Source organism: Kryptolebias marmoratus, linkage group LG22, assembly GCF_001649575.2.
Source record: "Kryptolebias marmoratus isolate JLee-2015 linkage group LG22, ASM164957v2, whole genome shotgun sequence".
In the NCBI taxonomy this organism is placed as follows: domain Eukaryota; kingdom Metazoa; phylum Chordata; class Actinopteri; order Cyprinodontiformes; family Rivulidae; genus Kryptolebias; species Kryptolebias marmoratus.
Genome location: NC_051451.1, coordinates 22,833,941 through 22,853,181, shown reverse-complemented (window position 1 = coordinate 22,853,181; position 19,241 = coordinate 22,833,941). Strand labels below are relative to the sequence as shown.

Here is a 19,241-nt window from a genome sequence, read left to right as displayed (position 1 = left end):
TGCAACATTTTTTTTAAATAACACTTGCATGAACTGCTATATCATTTCTGAGAATGGAGTTGTTTTATGACAGCAGCAGTCAAGTTTGGCCCTGTTGAGTCTAGGCATTAGTTCATCAGTCCAGTCAAAACTAATCAATAGTGCTCTAAAACGAGGTTGTTCAACAGGTAAGGTATTAATTTTTCACAATCTTTCCACAAAAACCATCCTCAAGTATATCTAAACTTTCACTTTAAATCCTACATATCTAATGTTACACCAATTGGACACTGCTGCATCAATTATCCCAATTATTTTCTGTGGCATCCTTGCCATTAAACATAGTAGAATGTGTCCATATTACGCTTTGTTAATCTTTGTATGGATGACCGTGACATAAATGTATAAACAAACACAAAACTATATTTAGATTTGCAGCCATTTTAGCTTTGTGCTGATGTGCATCGAAACAGCCATTTTAAATTCACAGCAATGATAGTGCATTTTTAATTTAGTTCATTTGAATGAAAGAACCCCCTTTAGGTGGTTTGCTTTGTGCTGGTGTGGTCTTTTCTACACCCAACTCCCCTGGCAGCTTTGTTCCTGAAGTTGGCACATTTCTGAGCCAACTGCAGTCCACATATCTATGTGTGCTCTTTGTTTCATGGGCCATCACACTTCAAACATGCATTTAGGGCAGAGGAAGGAGTGACAGACGTGCACATTTCATTGACATGGTTACTATCTTATCTATATAAACAGTAGAGTGCATTAAATCTATCACTAGTTCAGCAAAAGAAGGAAAGGGACATGATACTCACCTTCTTTGGGAGGCCGTTTCACTTCTGCACTCAGATTGCAGATTTGTCCAGCTTGTAGCTGAGGCGACAAGCAACCCTCCGTTTGTGGATTTAAAGGTAAAACCACATTATTGAGCATGAGCATGCTATCTGATTCTCCATCGCCTAAATGCTGAGGACATGTGCATTTGCTGTACACAATCCCACATGTCTCCACTGTCCCTTTCTCTAGTTTCAGGCAGTTTTCCAGCCATGTACAAAGCACTTGACACCCAAACTGGCTAGGGCTTGCCTTATTGAACACCAAGAAATCCACAATAGACTTCTCCTCCTCATCCAGCTTCTGCGGCGTCAATCCATTGTAATCATATGGAAAAACTCTCCTCAGCTGAACAAAATTCTTGTCATACAGCAAAAATACGTAATTATTTTTTGAATCACACAGATAAACTATAGACTCGTTCACTTTTAGCAATTCGTTGATCTTCTCGTGTGAGTAATGATCAAACTGATAAGCAAGCAAAGAATATTCAGAGCAGCTCAAGTCTCGCTTGTATAGCTTAAGGTAGATGCTGTATTTGGTTGGGTCTGGGTTCTCCAACGTCCATGTACAGTTTGTGTAGTTCTTGGGAAACATTTCAGTCACCGAATATGATCCATAAATGACCCCCTTGACCAGAGTGGAACACCAATAATCTTGGGCACCAATTAATCCAAACATAACCAGAAGATAGGTGGAAAATATATAAATCAACAGGTTTCGAACAGCCTTCATCCTATGTCATTTGGCCTGCAGGGAGAGATGAAGAAGATTACGCAAAAGAGTGTTAAAGCAGAGCACAAGAAAAGTGGCAGATGATTTCTGTCAAGTCTGACTGACATGCTTCACACAGTTCTTGCAAAGTCCTCCCTTGGAAAAAAGGGAGAAAAGACACATTAACCTCAGCAACATGTCTTTTGCAGCCCCATCCTGCCTCCCATTTTGCACTATAATTTGTGCAAACATTGCCACCTTGTGGCTACTTCAGATCCCCAATTTCTTTATTTATTTATGTATTTTATTGAGGGAGGTGGGCGCAATAATGTGAGTCATTTAGACATTATTAATTGGGTCATATTTGGACTGGCACAGCCCCAAGAGATATTCAAATGTAGCAGTTTGGAATATTTGTCATGGAAGAAAATGCAAAAAGGGATTTTTATTTTTTTATTTTTTGGCATGCAGGTCGGTGCAGTCCTCGGGAGTTATGAGGATGCGACCGTTCATTTTACGCAGTAACCAGAATTTTTTTGAATCAAGCTGTATTCGGGTGATTTAAGCTGTTTGCTTCACAGGACAGTTAGATAATATGAGGAAGAAATTCACACACGCACACACACACACACACACACACACCTACACTCACGCACAATGTATGTCTGCGTCCCCGTGCATATAATCACTACAGCTCCTCTCTTTGTGCGCACTTTTCCTTCCAACGCACGACCCTCCTGCGTGTCTCTTGAATTCAGATCTTGACATATTTGATAACGCAATTTGATAAAGAGCTCGTGTTTGAGTGCGAGTCTTTCTGTGTGTTTGCGCTTGCGTGCGCGCGCGCTTAGCTGTGTGAGAGGGGGGAGATGGAGAGAATGCAATGCGATGTCCTGATTGCTTTAATCCTACAGGCAATGCAGCTGTGAGCAGTGTCACAGCAGAATGTGCATGCGTGTGCGCGCGTCTCAAACTGTGTATCCGCGCGCGTGTGTCTGTGTAGGCGTCTAAAAACCCAAACTAGGCTATAGATAAGGGTTTATTTTAGACAAATAAACATTGGCTCCTGCTCCAACTTTTTGTTCTTTTCTTAAATGGTTTGAAGCTGTCCGGCAGACCACACCGGAATAATAATATGTGTCATGTAAGGATTTGTGGAAGCAGAGCAGAGTTAGATCAGCTCTTGCTCCGATATGTAAACCCATAATATGATCCCTACAACCTTCCGGCGAGATTCACGGCCAAGGCTACACCAAAAAAAAGAAGGGAAAAAAAATCCGAAGAAGAGAAATCGTTCGTCAAAAAAAGCCCCATTTTTTACTGCCTGGCTTCTAAGAGCCATTTCGTCTGGAGAGAAAAGCTGAACATGGAGAGGTTCGTGCCACGTCAGTTCGACGCTTGGCACTTTAAAGTGATTTTTGCCTCTTAAGAGGGAGATCAGCTCTTAAAAATCATCTGTTAAGCACCCCGGACTAATGCGAGCGGATGAACGCGCAGAAAGCCGTGAATAGACGGGGCGAATATTTAACACGAGGAGGCTAAACTTTCACTCAGACATGACACATGAAAAAAAAATCCCCCTTTCATGCATCCATGATAATTACAATGATGATCACATTAATCGTCCCTTACCTTACACTGCGGAAGCTATGGCTATTTTTCCAACATTGCCCACATGATCCTTCATAAATAAATTCTGCAGCCCTTCAGTGAATCAATACTCCCCATTCCCGACGATAGAAGTCCGGCGCAACAAGATGCTTCAATGGATGGGAAATAAAAAATGCGTTACACTCCGGTCAGCCCGCTCATATCCTCCCCGTCCTCTTCTTCTTCCTCTGGGTTTCTCCCATCAAACCCGAGCGCAACAACACCCCGACAGCCACCGAGCAGGAGAAATACCAAGAGAGAAATTCTTGGAGTGATGAGAAGAAGCGAGCAATTCTTACAGGATTGCCATAAATGAAATCGGCGCGTCTCTATATTTCCGAGTGATTTCTCCTGCAGTTTCTCCTATCGTCTGGGGTGGGAAAAAAGGGAAGAATGAAGAAGAATAAAAAAAGGATCCTTCAGTGGGTGGATGTGAGATGCAGGGGGCTTGTGAGTTACAACACAGAGAGAAATAGACGCGCTTTGCTGGGTGCTTGCAGAGCTCCAGGAGCAGGCTGCAATATCACGTCACACTCAGCCGCGAAGATAAAGCACGTACGTACGCTTCTTACTGCCGCTGCGTCTGGCACCACCACCACTTTCTTCCCTGCCATCCTCCTCCCCTTTTTTTCTTTTTCACCCCCCTTCCAATACAGCCTTCTCCTAATTCGAGTCAAAAGGGTTTCCCCCCCTGAACTGGACCCTCCTCAGTTGTGTTCAGCTGCGCTTTGCTGTTGCAGCAAGCAGGATTATTTCATGGACTTTTTATTCTATTCTCTTTTTTTTAGAGGGCCAGGGGAGCACAATGTGACCATAAATATAATCCGTGCGCTCCATCAGCGGGACATTATATTCTTTCTTTCCTTTTCTGATGGGACGCAACCGACCTTTTCTCTTTTTTTCTTTTTCTTTTTTTTTTTGCGCAGCTGGAATAAGATTGCGGGACAACTTGCGCTGCGTCTGGAAAGTTGCTCCAAGTTGTCTCCTGCTTTACTCTTTACAGGTGCAGTTTCACCATCTCCTCAGAGGTGCATTTACAGAAGGGGATGCTGTATAGCCTGAGAGCTTATTCACAGGGTTCAATGCGTTTTCGACCCCTTTTCAAACTCGTCGCCTTGATATTCTGAGAGGCATTTATTCAGCAATCAACAGTCAATTAAATCCACTGTGAGCTCCGGGCTTCAACAGTTTGTCACTGACAATGTGTTATCAATGGCTCTGCAATAGCCTCCTTTGCCTACTGGCTGAATTCATGAGAAGAATGGAACCATAATGGACATGTGGATGAGTTTTCCAGTCAACTGGGTCGTCAGTTTGGCTGTTCATTGAGGATAAAAAAAGGTTTACTGGCATAGGTGGGTGCTCTTCATGAGACAAACAAAACATCTGGTATCTTCTAAAAGCTGCATAAAATAAAATAATTCTTAGTAATGACTGTGCATGGTCTGTGCACATCTTGGAGCTTTGTTTCGAAAAAGTGATTTCATAAAACAGTCCAAAAATAAGTTTGCTGAAGTTTGCTTGGAAGGTTCTCTGGGGCATTAACCATTAATTAATACTATGGCTGTATTAAGGCCTTTGATTATATGGGCTCCATCAGAGCAGATGTTGCACTAAGAGCCTATCTGGTGATTTATATTCAGTCGGTTTCAGTCGGAGGTGTCTGTGCCAGCTTTACCAAAGAATGCTCCAGAACTACTCAGAGACTACCAGCCAAAGCATGGTGACAGTTTAAAAGAACTTGTTTATATTCCCCCTGAAAAATCCTGCTGCATGGACTGTTTATAACGTCATTAATCTGTTGGCAAATTTATAAAGGAGATTGCAGTCATTCAGCACAGTTGGTTTCCATGTCCTGTGACTGGCAGCTTTTTAATTCCAGCCTTTCCCAGGCAGCCATTGGAACATCATGAGTGACCTCGAGCCAGCCCACTTTCCCCAGCCTTAATAAAGACTTTGGCATTCAAGGGTCCTTTTGGCTTGGGAAGCTGAAAGAGGGGGGGGAAATTCATGCAAAGCCTTATTGAACAATGAAAACACAATAAGTAACTTTCCGCTGACTCGTGGAGAGAACAGTTGCCAAGCTTCAGGAACATTGCCATCAATCTCCTCCACGAGGATGTTTCCTGAGTCCAAATGGCACCCAGCATGGGCAGGCATTTCACAACTAGGAGAAAAGATGAAATTCATCAGGAAGCGTGGTTAAATGTAGCCCAGTCAAAGGTGAGTAAGAAATAATAGCACTGCTAGGAAGTCAGAGCTACAGTGAAATGGTGTGACTCAATGTAGATTGACAATGAGCTAAAATGAAAGAACAATTTCCAAAACTTGCAGTGGGTTATTTCTGATTCTTTTATTACATCTGGCCTACATGGAACCAGACAGACATTTGTTCCATGGGTTGAATACATCTTTTGAAACTGAACTGTTAATGTGTCTGCCACTATTAGTGGCTATTTTCTTCCTGTGTGAAAAATGGGTGCATTTTTGTCTGTGTGAAATTATTAAACATCAGTCCTGTGTTTTAAATGCATGTGTCCTCTGTGAGGTGACAGATCTAAATAGGTCGAACTGTTACCATATGTGATATTTTGATTTGCCTTGCTATACCTTGAATGTTAAATAATAGCAAATAAACAGAAAATAGCATGTATTATTTGCAGCCAAATGAATAATTATTTGCCTAAACTCCAACAGAGTGGATAGCTGGTGCTGAAACTACACTACATTATGAAACTTCTACATATTCATAAAGATTTTTATTTATTTATTTCAAAAAATTGGATCTATATTGCTCTCTGTTGAGCTCACTAACAGCACATGCAGCAGATCAGTTTATCCCGTTTGGAATCTCCAAAGCATTTGTGATATTTCTCATCAGTTGCAAAATCTGTCATATTATTCTGTCAACTGAAGAATCAGTTTGGACTCATGGAGCTTGAATTATTCATGAACCTGAATAAAGAATAGGCCTATTATCACCTGCCCCTGTTTGTGTGACTGAGTCTGCATTCGAGCATGTGTGTGTGTGTGTGTGTGTGTGTAAGAGAGAGAGAGAGAGAGAGACTGCTGAATGCTATGTCTGTTTGATATAATGGCTGTTTTACAGCATTCATGTCTGTAACAAATTCCAAAGTGATAAATGTCAGTTTATTGACCATGCGATAAACGTCACTCTATTGATGTAAACCAGCCATTATCCATCATTATAATATGAGTGATTTAGGAATGATTCTCATAGAAAAATCTGTATTTAGTGTTGATTTTTATGTTACTAGGAATGCATTTAACACAGAAAGCAGGACACAGCCTAAAAAGTAAAAAAAAAAGTAAAAACAGTAAATTGCAGTGGTACACACATCATTTATCTGAACACAATGATAATGGACCCCTTTCTATTAGAGGTTATGCTGAACAATTTAATGGTAAACTACAAATTAGCATTTTTATTTCTTTTCTAAGTTCTTTATTGTGTTTTCCCTCTTGCTTTTGTGGAGTACATTTATCCACAGTTCATCACTGAAAAAGTTCAATTGTTGGTTCTTGAAGCATTTATTGTCCTGAGTCTTATTATTGCACATCTTCTTCTCCCACTTATTGCCATCCAGAGGAGGAACACAAGCCATGCGATTGTGTGTGGAGTTCATAGTTAGAATTAGGAATCCATTTCTACTTCTTTTTGTTATTTACCTCAAGGTGTAAGGCTTTGGAAATGTTCCAACTGCTATTGGATGGATGATCTTGCATTTTGACCAGATATTTTAGAAAGTATAACTAATGTTTTGTTTTCCAGTTGTTGCCTAAGGTTGACTTTATGTTAAGAACAAAACAGAAAATGCCAAGTAATCTCCTGTGCTATTATGCCATATTGTGTACTGCATGTACTCTCAAGGAATTATTAAAAATATATTTTACCTTTAATCATTTTGTGTAATTTAGTGTTGATGAAAAGCTTACAATGCAAAGAAAATACATAAAAAGAGCAGAAAGTGCAACTAAAATTGTGGGACACAAAGGCATCATGACATATTTCAATCCAAAGTAAACAGCTATTTCAGTGTTTGAATACAAATTAGTGTTTGAACAAGAGGTTGAATTTAAATTTGTTTCAAGTTCTTTATTTGATGCCACAAGCACTGAATAAAGACCCATTATGACATTTAATAGCCTTTTCCTCACATGTTAATATGAAAATTGGGGTTTTAAGTGAAATGTTTTTAACAAACAACGGATGAAGTACAATGTTTGCTCCTGAGTCAGCAGAATAAAACATAAACTCTTTGGTAGGCCTCTTGCCAAGATAATAGACAATAGTTAATTCCAAGCGGTCCAGATCTTTAGTGTAATACCAGATATCTTCCACATTAGTGTCACTGCCATCCTCCTCTGCTGTTCTTTAGCCTCTGCATGCAGCTGGCATGGAAGTAGAGTCTTAGTCTTGTTTAATATTACTCATGAGCTTGTAAAAGGGTTTCTTTGTCTTACAGCTTCATGTAAAAACAATAATCTCTCAGGAAGAACTCCCAGATCTCATAATATTTAGAGCAACATGATTAAATAAAGAAGCAGTAACCTATCCTGGGATATGAATAGAATAGTGCGATCGCTTTCACAGGCGGTGCCATGCCACTGAGACTTGTGAATGTATACTAGACACATTGTGAAGCTAAGAATGTCCGCAAACATTTCACATGCGACAACCTCAAAACTCTAATAAACTATTTGCATTATGGATTCATGCTTATAGTAAAGCGGTACATGATTTATGCCAACTGAATGTCACTATCAGTCTATACAGGCATGAGTCTTATGGTTCGATACAGTCGTTTCAATAATAATGCACCACTCTATTAACAAATTAAAGTGTCAGTGCTTTTCTTTCTTCCCTTAAGGGCTGTTTTCCCTTTTTTTTCTTGATATTTAATTAAAAAAATTGTCCCAGAAATTGCAGAGTGCTGTAGTCTAGATAAGGTTAAGCACTGAGGGCAGTTCTTACACTTTTTTTGTTTGCAAATCATAAACAGTTCAAGTGGCTGCAAAGGGAAATGTATGTTAACTGCACAAGATAATCAATGCCTGTCCAAAAGATGTATAGTTGAGCCTCTTAAGGTTATGCTGCTCATCTAATCGATGTCTTAAAATGACTTCCAATGTGGGGAATATGAGCTTTTTGACTCCATGATCTTTGCTAGTCAATATTATGATGCTTTATTAACCACGTTTTTATACCTTGCTAGTAGGTCAGTTTAAATTGTGATCCAATGAAAATAAAATTAAAGACTGAGCATTTCTTGAAGGAATGCATATCGCCCTCTGCCTTTCATGCCAGAGAGAGAGAAATGACAGAGTTCTTCATTTTGGTCAAACCTTGACAATTACAGCATGTGTAATCTCATGCAATGTCTTTTATGATTTTACATGATGTTTTAGAGCTTGAAGTATGTGTTGTGAATCACTGTCAGCTATTAACACACCAAATTTTAGCTCAATATTTGGAAAATTGACTGAGTTATAGCCATTTCTGGGTTTGCTAAAATTGCTTTGATGTGCAGGTCATCTTGAATCAGATTAACTCCAAAAGGTAGTTAATTATAAATGTCAACCTAATGATCAACTTCTGAACATTTTTGTTAATATATGTTCAGTGCTTCTTGAGATATTTTGCTAACAGTACAGACAAACTAGCACACACAGGCAGAAACCTTGTCGCTCTGCATGCACATTCAGCAGTACAATAACATTATTTTGGACTGATTCCTTACAAACAAGAGCTTTAGTGTAAATTATATATATTTAAATTAACTGCTTTCAATTTCAAAGATTCATTTGTTTTTATAAAAAAAATTAGATTTTTTTCCAACAAAGATTGAATGTTTCTAAAACATTTCACCATTCCTAAACATAAAACTTCTGTCTTTATTACTTCACAAGTGAGATGTCTTTAAATGTTTTCACAGACTGTACTGTACCTTATTTGCCTTGACAGGCTTATGCAACTCCACTTTAGCACAACCTTGCGTGATTAATGTGGTGAACCGTATGCTGCACCGGCATCGTGCACTTTGATACCCGCTGCAGTAAGAATAGAGTCTTGAAACATCTTTGCTCAGAGACATTAGGCCAAAGTCTGTCTCGTGTGGTGTTTCAAGTCTGAATGTGACTGAGCTCCTGACCCTGCAGCGTCTTCACCGTAATCGGGGAAATCTAAAAGTCAGTTAGCCAGCAGTGTAAAAATGCTTTATGAGGATGATATGATCTCCTTTTTTTTCACAGTGGTTACTGTTCTGTCTTTAATCTTAGTTGCTGCTTTCTGTCAAATGGAGGAAGTTAGGCAAGAATAGGCCAAATGTTTGAGGCATTGATAACACTGTTAGAGAACGGGAATGAACAAGATAATCATTGTACAAAGCAAAGTGAATATATACTATTTGAGTAGGGCTTATATACAATATGATCTAAGTTCTGGCAAATGTATGTTTAAGAGGTTTGACAAGAATTTAATTATTTATGATTAGATTTATATTTTTATTAACTGTGGCAGCACAGTGCTGTGGTGTAACTCTGCAGTAAAAAGGTTTGTTTCTCATCTGTTAAGTTGTTTCTGTGTGGCATTTGCATATTTTCCCTCATGCTTATGTGGGTATTTTCACATTCCAAAACCATGCAAGTTTAATGAAAGATCTAGCATTCCTTGAAGGAATGCATATCGCCCTCTGCCTTTCATGCCAGAGTTGTAAACTATGCACATTTTAAGATGAGCTAGTATCACACCAAATTTAGGTCAATATTTGTAAAATTGACTGAGTTATGGCAATTTATGTGTTGGCAACTCATTAACTCAAATGTTAATGAGAGTTTTGGTAAAATCTGTCCCGCGGTTCATCAGATATTTTTCTAACAGACAAACAGGGTTCACCTCAACATTTAATGCCAAAGTTTAAAGCAAAGATGTCATCCAATGTGTAGCGCTCAAAGTTTGTGTTGGGAATGACTCTCAACTATTACTGCACCGAGTTTTAGCTCAGTACTGTAAAACTTCCTGTGTCATAGCCATTTTCATGAATGTACACATATGTATGTACTCTCATGTTTCTGTTATGGGTTGGTGCCCCACTGAGGCTTCAACACCCCATCACCCTCAGCCTATCAAAGTGTGCCTACAGATTGGATGAATGTATTTTAACATTAATGCATGACAGCTGAAGATGGTAGAATAATTGAATTTTTTTCTGTAATTTTACAATATATATGCATCACCATTTGTTTAAAAAAGGCAATCTGCAAATCAGAAACAAATCAAAGTTATGTTCTACCAAATAACAGAGTCACTGCTTTTCATTTCTGAATGTAAACACAATTATTACTCATTTTCACTGCATCACATTAGGTCAATATTGCAAAAAAAAAAGAAAAAAAATAGAAAAAGAAAAAAATATATGTTTTCCCAAGGGGAGAAAAGGCATACTCAGCAGGTCGGGTTCTGCTTCTCAAAACAGAATTTCTTCAGAAGCAGCATTTTACATTTACAGCTATCTTTTGTTATTGGTGAGACAATGGCATAAGCTGCTTGCAAGGGATAAATATTTAACTGTACAACTGCATTTATTACACAAGATAATGAGGAAACCTTCAAGTAAATTTATAAAAAAATCATTGAAATGCGGCTTTTTAAATATGCATTTATTTTATATTTAAGAAGTAACATTCATATTTTTCACCAGAAGCACTTGTCTGAGGTGCAAAAATAGTGAGATTCAACATGAGTCTAGATGCTCCAACACTGCAAATGATGTCCTAAATTATTTATTTGATTACTGCAAAACAAACAAAACTTTAAGTAACAAATGCCTGCTCTGCTTAAATCTTTAATTTATTGTAGAGTTTACAATTAAAATGAAACTCATGTTGCCTTCCTAGAGGGGTTTGACAATTTTCTGAACGGAAAAATAGACCAGTGAAAATAATCACAATACTTAAAACACAATTACAAAACAGGCATAAACTGAGACATCCGCCCACATATACTGTATATATTTTTTTAAATATTTTGAAACTGCAGTTTTGCATCTTTAAGATAATAGAAAGGTTAGAAAAAGCAGAAAGAAAAAAAAAACAGATGTGTTTAAAAGACTAATGGAATCACTGTCTGTTATTTTTTGTACATGCACCACTGTGATCATTTTTCTGTCATTCATTGTTGAAAACTGCACACTGCTCTTAAATAATAATTATTAGGGGTGTAATGAGACTCTCATCTCATGAGATGGTGGGATGTAATATTAGGTCAACAAGATAAGAGATGAGATTTTAGCAATACTTTTAAGGAAAAATAAGGTTTTGCCACAAACTCAGCTGACTGATCTTCTCCAGCCTGGTTTCTGGTCTTTTCCGACCTTAGAACAGTGCTTCAACCTTACATGACCTGTTAACTTCTCATTAAAGCTGTGTGTGGCCTTCGAACGCAGGGGGTGTCAAACTCATTTTTACCAGGGGCCAAAATCAAAAACCTGATCAAGGTCCAACTTAAAATTTACTAGATGTTGTTTTAATTAAAACCCTTTTATTCATATCTTATGTCTCCTTTGTAATCATGTTTTTAAAATAATTCTAATTCAAACGTTTAACACAGCCACAGCTAAAAAACCAACAATGACATTTTAGACAGCTACAAACATTTACCCTTAAAATTACAGAAGAAAACAATCAAAAAAAAGGATCACGTATGCTCTGCAAACATACATTCACATAGCAACACAAATACTGTTCGGTTGAGAAACAGTGGCAAACTAAATAAACAATGTCATCCAAAAATGTAGAGGTTTAAAACTAGCTACTGTAGCAGGGTTTCCTGGGTTTGGGGGACAGTTTTTAACTTGATGAGAAACTCAGTGACACCCCTCATTACACCCCTAATAATTATAAACAATTATTGAAAAAAAAGAGCATTTCATCTGTTGTGATTTTTAAGTGCAATATTTTGTGTCATCTCTGGCTACTTCAGCACATTTAAAGTGGTAATCAGACATTTTCAGCAATTTATAGCATACTTTATATCATTTTATTTAGTGCCTTTTATCTCATCTTCATGTGAAAAATATATTAGCCCTCTCTTAAGTAAAAATAATGTCCTTAAGTAAGATGCTGCCATTCTAAAGCAGACCAGCTTAAATGGCCACAGACTCACTTGTTTACCAAATGGGTTGGTATAAATATTAATAAATTCAGCGTGAGAAACTGGGCATAATTTGCAAAGATAAACATGCAGATAGAAATGAAATGTGAGAGAAAACCTATTTCTAACATCCTGTGAAACTTGCATTATACTTCAGTGGACAGAGTTTCTATACCTGGAATATACCAAAACAGCAAACAAACAAACAAAAAAAACTGTAGCATGTTGTGCATTTGTGGCTATACACTAACATCCACAGTCTGGTGCATACAGCTCTGCTTTACATTCCACTCACACGCTTATTTGCCTTTTCCATGCCTCGGTTTAGAAATGAATTTTAAATCAAGGTAGTTTTTTTTTTTTTTCCCCCAGCAAGTTTTTTTTTCCCATCAGAGACAATGTGCACTGCATGAATCCTCGGGGCCTTTATCCGTTTCCTTTGAATGTGGTTCCAAACAGGCCCTCGACTTCCACAAACCCCCCTTCTCTCTGGCTATGTAAATATTCCATGAGCCGCTGCCCCCACACTGTGGATCGACAAGTACTCCTGACTTGAAAAACTCATCTTTGACAGCAAGTTGGATGACAGACTGAAACCTAAATAAAGTGCTGGTACATTACCTGGCTTATCTTTTCTTTAAAATACCAATAAAGTGAAACAACCCAGTACTTCTGCTTTTATAGGTGTTAATCTCAATGTAGAAAAATGGAGAACAGTCATAATTAATTCATTTTCTGTAGTATTGTACAAGTTTGGGATATTTAATATGAATGACTAATGATTAATCCCATACAAAAAAGGCAGAGAAATCATGCTGACAAAGAGCTCTTGAAATGTCCCGATGGAGCGACGTGTCCTTGTTAATCAAAGAGATCATGGGTCACCTATGCAATTATCAATTCTGAATGTGCATAATAACAAACTATCTTTCCGACAAATCACCTGCCACATTTTAATTTCCTGTGTATAATTTATTTTACTCTGTGCAGTGAGAAAGTGATGGGGTGGGCTTAAAGAAAAAAAGAAGAAGAGAAAAAAAGAAAAACTGGCAATCTTGGAGATGCCTTGAAGTGAGCTGCTCAGTCATTAATAACAGAGACAAATGTGAGTTGCCCTCATATAAGCTTGCCATTGGGATCATATCCTAGTAGCTCCATTGAATTCTGTAGCTTGTAGTCCCACTTATCAATCACAAGCTGATGATCAATCTTTGCCAGCTTTACTTTTAACTCCCTCATATCTGTTCTGCTTCTGCAGAATGGATTCAGATTTCAGGCGATGCTCAACCAGAGCTGCACTAGATTCAGTTGGCTTTATGGATGATCCTATCATTAGCACAAATCTTTTATCACTGATGCTTTTTCCATCAATGCTACTGTAGGTACAAATCAGCCTCCATTGAGTCTTTTATTTAGTCGTTTTGCAGCTCGAACATTAATGCAACCAGTGGCTGCTTTGTGAGGCTGACACTGCATTAATACTGATGTTCCCTAAAGCCTCACTGGATGTATTGCAGAATGTCACACAGAGCGTTTTTAAGCATCACAAGCACCGTTTTCTCTGTTATTCTGTTCAGCTCGAATCTTCTTTGTGCTCTTCTGTATAAAGTATAAAGCCTCACACAGACTATTGGCTCTATCTTGCGTTTTTATTGCTCCTCGGACAACTGTGAGATACAGCTAATTAAAATTTCTGTGATCAAATAATTAGCCTCTCTGGCAGACAATGGAGAGTGAAATTCTTTTGTAATCAGCAAAATGAAGTGATAAGAAAATTTCCAAGCATCTCCTAATTATCAACAAGACAAATGGAAATGTGTGGCAATGTTATCCTTTTTTTTTAAATTAACAGCATCAGATTGAGTTTGTGTTTAGGTGTCTGCATCTCAGTGTATATATTTATGGATTCAAATATCAAAAAGTACAACACTGAAACTCTTTGATAAATGCATATCAACATTTAATCCTTGATCAATCAATGTTTATTGCCATGATTGTCTGCTGTTATGAATGGCAGGCAATCCTGTAACTGCTTCTGTGTATACTTGTCTACATGATTGTCTGTTAGACTGTTAGCAAAATATCTCATGAACCAGAGGGCACATTTTAACACATACTCTGAGATTATGCCACAGTAATTATGCTATGTGTAAGCTTTTAAAGCATAATAACAACTTTAAGAAACAGAAAACATTTCCGACACATACAAAGTATTTAACCAGTGCTTAAGATTTCTGTTTGGTGTTCTTGTTTTCAAATCCACCATATTTGAAACGTATTTGTCTTATTTTCCATACAGCCCACTGTGAATTCTCAGACACCTTCCAAAAGCTAAATATTTAGCATGGAATATAGAGATTATATTTTTTGTTTATTTGTTTAGTTTTCTTGTAGCATACACTTGGGATTTCTCAGTAACAGATTTAGACATTTTGGCTTGACAGTAAATTTTGCTTTGAGACAGCTGAAAAAACATACTGCATGGGATTCTCTTATCTGTATCTATTTATTGGGACCTCTGTGTTGCCCTGTGTGTAGTCAGCCCAGTGCTCCATCAGTTTATGAAACTTCATCACTTCATTCATACTTAGATTAGTTGTTTTTTTTTTTATGTGGATATATAAAAACACATACAAAAACACATACATATAAAAATGTTTTACAGAATTGGTTGAAAATGTACGCCAAAAACCTGCATTTAAAAACTCGTGGATTTGGTGCTGGGATTATATTGTACACAACGATCATTGGCTGAAGGGATCTGGGCTTATCTCCCATCTGAGGTGGAATCTCATGTACTTTGTTTAATTTTAAATTTTATTTTTTGTTTTCCAGTGCTTACTTTTTTTTACTTTTACTGTCTCTTGCTATTTGCTCAGGACATTTGTGAAAACAATTTGGCTAGGTGTAATAAACAAACTGATTAAAAATAGAAAAAAAAGCCATTCTTAAAATAAACATACCCTTGTTAGAAATATTACGTCCTATTTTAGCAACCAGCAAGATAAATCAAAACTTTGTGTAAACATTAAAAAAGAACTTCCTCTAGTATAATTTGCTTAGCTATGAAAAATGTCTTAATAAAGATGCAATAAGGTTACATCTATACAAATTATATGATTTTTGTTATATTTATAGGGCTGCCATAACACAGCTAATTCAACATCTGAATTATATCTTCATTTCAACAGACATGAATATGAAGATCAAAGGTAAACCTAAAATACCTTCAATACACTGTGACTTGAAAGATAAATTTTAGTAACAATACATAAATCAATATGAATTTTGCAGTTTTAAAAACTTTAGACAACTATATTGAAACCACTTCTTAGCAGTTTGTTTATGCCTGCTTTGTTTTGTTTTATTGTGCAACAGTTGTTTGAGTTCTCATTGATTTGAAAATGCTCTCTAAAATGACACTGACATCCAAAATGACTGACGATTTGACATCAAATTTACATTATACACAAAATGTTGTAGAAATAATGGAGGAATACAACATTTCAGCAAAACAATTGCATATATTTATGTGGTAGTTAATACTAGAAGACCTGGAAAAGATTTGGATTTCATTATAACCAATTAAAAAATGTTTGAAAACATTTGCTTTGCCTGTGGCCTGTAAATGTGCCCTTTTCTTTTTTTTTGCCAATTTTATTTTTCTTGTATGCTTTATTTGGCTAATTTTTTGTTTGTGTTTGAGACAAAAAGAAAAAAGAATGTATCAAATAATGGATACAAATATTTTAGAATAAAAGATTTAATGTAATCATTTGCTACGCTTAAGCTAAAATATGTCAAGGAAGTAAAAAGCAAAAGTTTAAGATCACAGATATGCTTTAAGTTGACAGATCTTGCCTCAAAAAACAGGGGCACCTCCAGAAAGTCTTCAAAGGGGTAGCCAGGGGGCCATTGATAATTTATTGGAGGTGCCATTACCCCCCTTGACCCCCCTTAGTGGCACCCCTAGTCATGAATAACTGATCTCAAAACAAGTCATCATAGTTGAAAGATGTCACGAACACTATGAGTTTATTTCCTGAAAAGAATGGCAAAGGTTGGCAGCAATGGCAAAGCTTTCAGAAGCTCACCCACAGTTATCTGTCATTGAGTGTGGGTGTAAACCAGCTAGCCAGAAATATGACTTGAACTTACAATATGCTGCTGTTTGACACAGTTGATCCCAGTTGGATGTACTCTGTGCACTCATGTGCTTCAGTCTAGAGAAATCACACACACACACAATTGCAGATCCCATCAAAATCATTAAATGCAGACAATCATTGTTCAGAGAGCTAGGAACAAGACAGGAGCAACAATAGCTGATGTTATTTCACCTCTAAAATCTCTTTGACACTTCTGCAGTTTTTCTCAGCTTGATTGTTGGAATTTCATTGTGTGTTTTTATGTTGTCAGGGCTGCTCTTTGCGCATACATTAAGATGACGTGCAGTCAGGAGATCGATCTGTGGTCTATCATTTATTGGAGCAGGCTTTGAAACAGCTGCTTCTATTGGGCAGTTGGTAAACACCAACTACAGCAAATAAAAGTATTAAACTCAGTAGTTGCCAGATTTGAGATAAAGACAAGCTTTCATTTTAGAAAAAAAAAGTTTTCTTATAAAAACATGTATTTAGTATGTTTTTATCTCAATTGATATTTATTGTTTCACTTTAATTTTTATTAGAAGCATTCCTAAAAGTTCATTAATGTGTGCAAAATATTTCTTTCCGTCTTTCTTTTAATGACCTTGAGTGTGTGGTTGGCTATTTGAATTCTGCAGTGGCTCTACTGTATAATAAAGATTAATGCTCAGAGATTATGTTCTTGCTATGCTAAGTGATTACATGACAGAAAATGCACTCAGACCATGCACGAGCCATAAGTGATCTAACGCTCATGTTAAGTAGTAGACAAGCTTAAAACAATGCACTAATACAAGATGAGGTGAATGAGCAAATTGCAGACAAGAATTTTCCCTCATTATACTAATTGTGATTATAATTGTGCTCTACTCAATTTGAATAAATTTCCAATTTACAGTTTCACAGTTTTGTTTATGACTAATGTGGCCAGTCTAAAATAAAATTAAAAAAAATACAGGAAAAAATTTGGTTTGGAAGTCCACTGAATAAAATATTTCCTCTCAAATTTTATTGGGTAGTACTGCTGACATTATGTGCTTTATTATGCTCAGATAAAAGCAAACTTTCTAATTATTTCCTGTCATTTTAAAGCAGAGAGCTCAATCAGCTGTTTGAAGCCCACCTTGTCTGAGGAGCAGTTGCCTGGATCAACCTGTCCACCGTAATGAGACTGGCTGAAAACTGCCTGCACCACTGGTTTCCTGCAGCACGGCTGTCCCTTGTGATATCCATCTCCTCAGTCTGGTCTTGGCTTGTCAATCTGGGCTGGAGGGAGACTCTGCCTCTGCTGATCACATCTGCTCAGGAGAGCTGCTTTCAGCAGCATGAATGGTCATGGTAAACTGTGTTTCTGTCATCACGACCAGACAGTCCATTTAAATTGTGCCACACAACTTTACAAGGAATTTCCTCCTCTATTGTTTCACTTCTGAACATTGCCTGTCAGTCACTAGGTGGTATTTTTCAGATTTACCACCACAGAGAAGGTGGTTGTACCACTTGTTTAAAATTTTTTTATTATTATGTGTTTTTGAAAAATATATTTATTTTACACCAGTCCAAATGACTGTGCAGTAGTTAAGGAACCAGTTCTGGTGCAATTCACCCACCTTGCAGTATACATCAGCACCTGTCAGAAACTGTCCATCCCAGCAGATGAGCAACAGGAAGCTACCTGAACTGCTGGTTGCAAAAAGAGCAAAATGTAACAGTGTTTTCTGGTGAGAAATAAATGCACATTAAGATGTAGTTCATGTTACCCCAATAAACATGGCCAGTAAAATCTAGTTTTGTGTTTAACTCATTTCTTTAATTGTGGACCCACATTTCAGAATTGAATTCAATAAATCTTGAAAACTACCCAAGTAAACGCTTTTAAAGTGCACCATTTGATATAGTTCAGGACAGCCTTTTTTGTTTGTTTGATGTCATATTTTGCAATGAGTACCTTTAAAGCCACCAAATATAATTTGCTAGCAAGATATAATTGTCCCTGTATTCCCCAGTAACATCAAACAAGAGTTTGGTTCCAAAATGAACTTATTTTTTTTACAAATTCAGTGCTGTTTATAAAATAACTTTATGACTCTACAAAATCTCTCATCAATCTGTTGTTTTGAAATTAGCAAAAATGATGAGTGCATAAACAAATATGTATTTATTATGCCCCAGTGTGGGTGACTCTTGTGGGAAGTGATTTATAATAAATGGTTTGGACAAAAACTGAGAAGAGTTATTTTTGGCTGTAAGTCTGGACTGAATTAAAAATTGCACATCATTACATTGAAATTGGACGAGTGAATCAAGAAGAGGACAACAATTTCCATTAAATGTTGTTAGAAAAATTTCCTGTGTGGCACTGTGGCCACCTGTGGGATCCTACAGTTGTGGATTAAAGAGAAACTATACCTCACACACACACCAGTAGGATGTATTAATGGGCTAATCTCTGGTGTACATCTCCAAGGGAGCCTGTAAGGAACACCACTAAGAAGTCCTATCCGTCCCTCTTGGGGCCTTTGCAGGTGTGTTAATATAACATTGGAGCTGTCTGAGGAACTTATTTTACATAGTGAGTACTAAGATGAATTAGTAACGTCTGTCCTTTCCCTTTAATGACAAGTCATCCCCTTTATTTCTCAGTTCTCCAGTCATGCAGACAACTCGCAGCACATTTGCTCCAGCCAGGTCCTCAGCATGAAGATGACCCGTCAGTCTGCCGCGTGTTACACGAGCCA

At 37.3% G+C, this 19,241-nt stretch overlaps 1 protein-coding gene and 1 long non-coding RNA gene across 8 annotated transcripts in view; one reads left to right on the top strand and one right to left on the bottom strand.

Moving 5' to 3' along the window:
• The window catches only part of adgrb3 (adhesion G protein-coupled receptor B3), a 107,546-nt gene extending 103,836 nt beyond the window's left edge, over positions 1 to 3,710 (bottom strand). For 2 of the 7 annotated variants that reach the window (XM_017412941.3, XM_017412943.3), the window contains exons 1-2: positions 3,166 to 3,710; positions 801 to 1,569 (exon numbers count right to left, since the gene is read on the bottom strand). In XM_017412941.3, the coding sequence (XP_017268430.1) occupies positions 801 to 1,554 (754 nt within the window). In that variant the 5' untranslated portion in view covers positions 1,555 to 1,569; positions 3,166 to 3,710. Of the gene's footprint in view, positions 1 to 800; positions 1,570 to 3,165 lie in introns of those variants that run through there. The other 5 variants (XM_017412938.3, XM_017412939.3, XM_037973546.1 and 2 more) reach the window with 4 other exon arrangements.
• Positions 3,711 to 3,770: 60 nt separating this feature from the next.
• Positions 3,771 to 18,290, top strand: LOC112450405. The gene is made up of 2 exons (XR_003039017.2): positions 3,771 to 5,406; positions 17,596 to 18,290. It is a non-coding gene; the product is annotated as an uncharacterized LOC112450405 (long non-coding RNA).
• Positions 18,291 to 19,241: the final 951 nt, after the last annotated feature.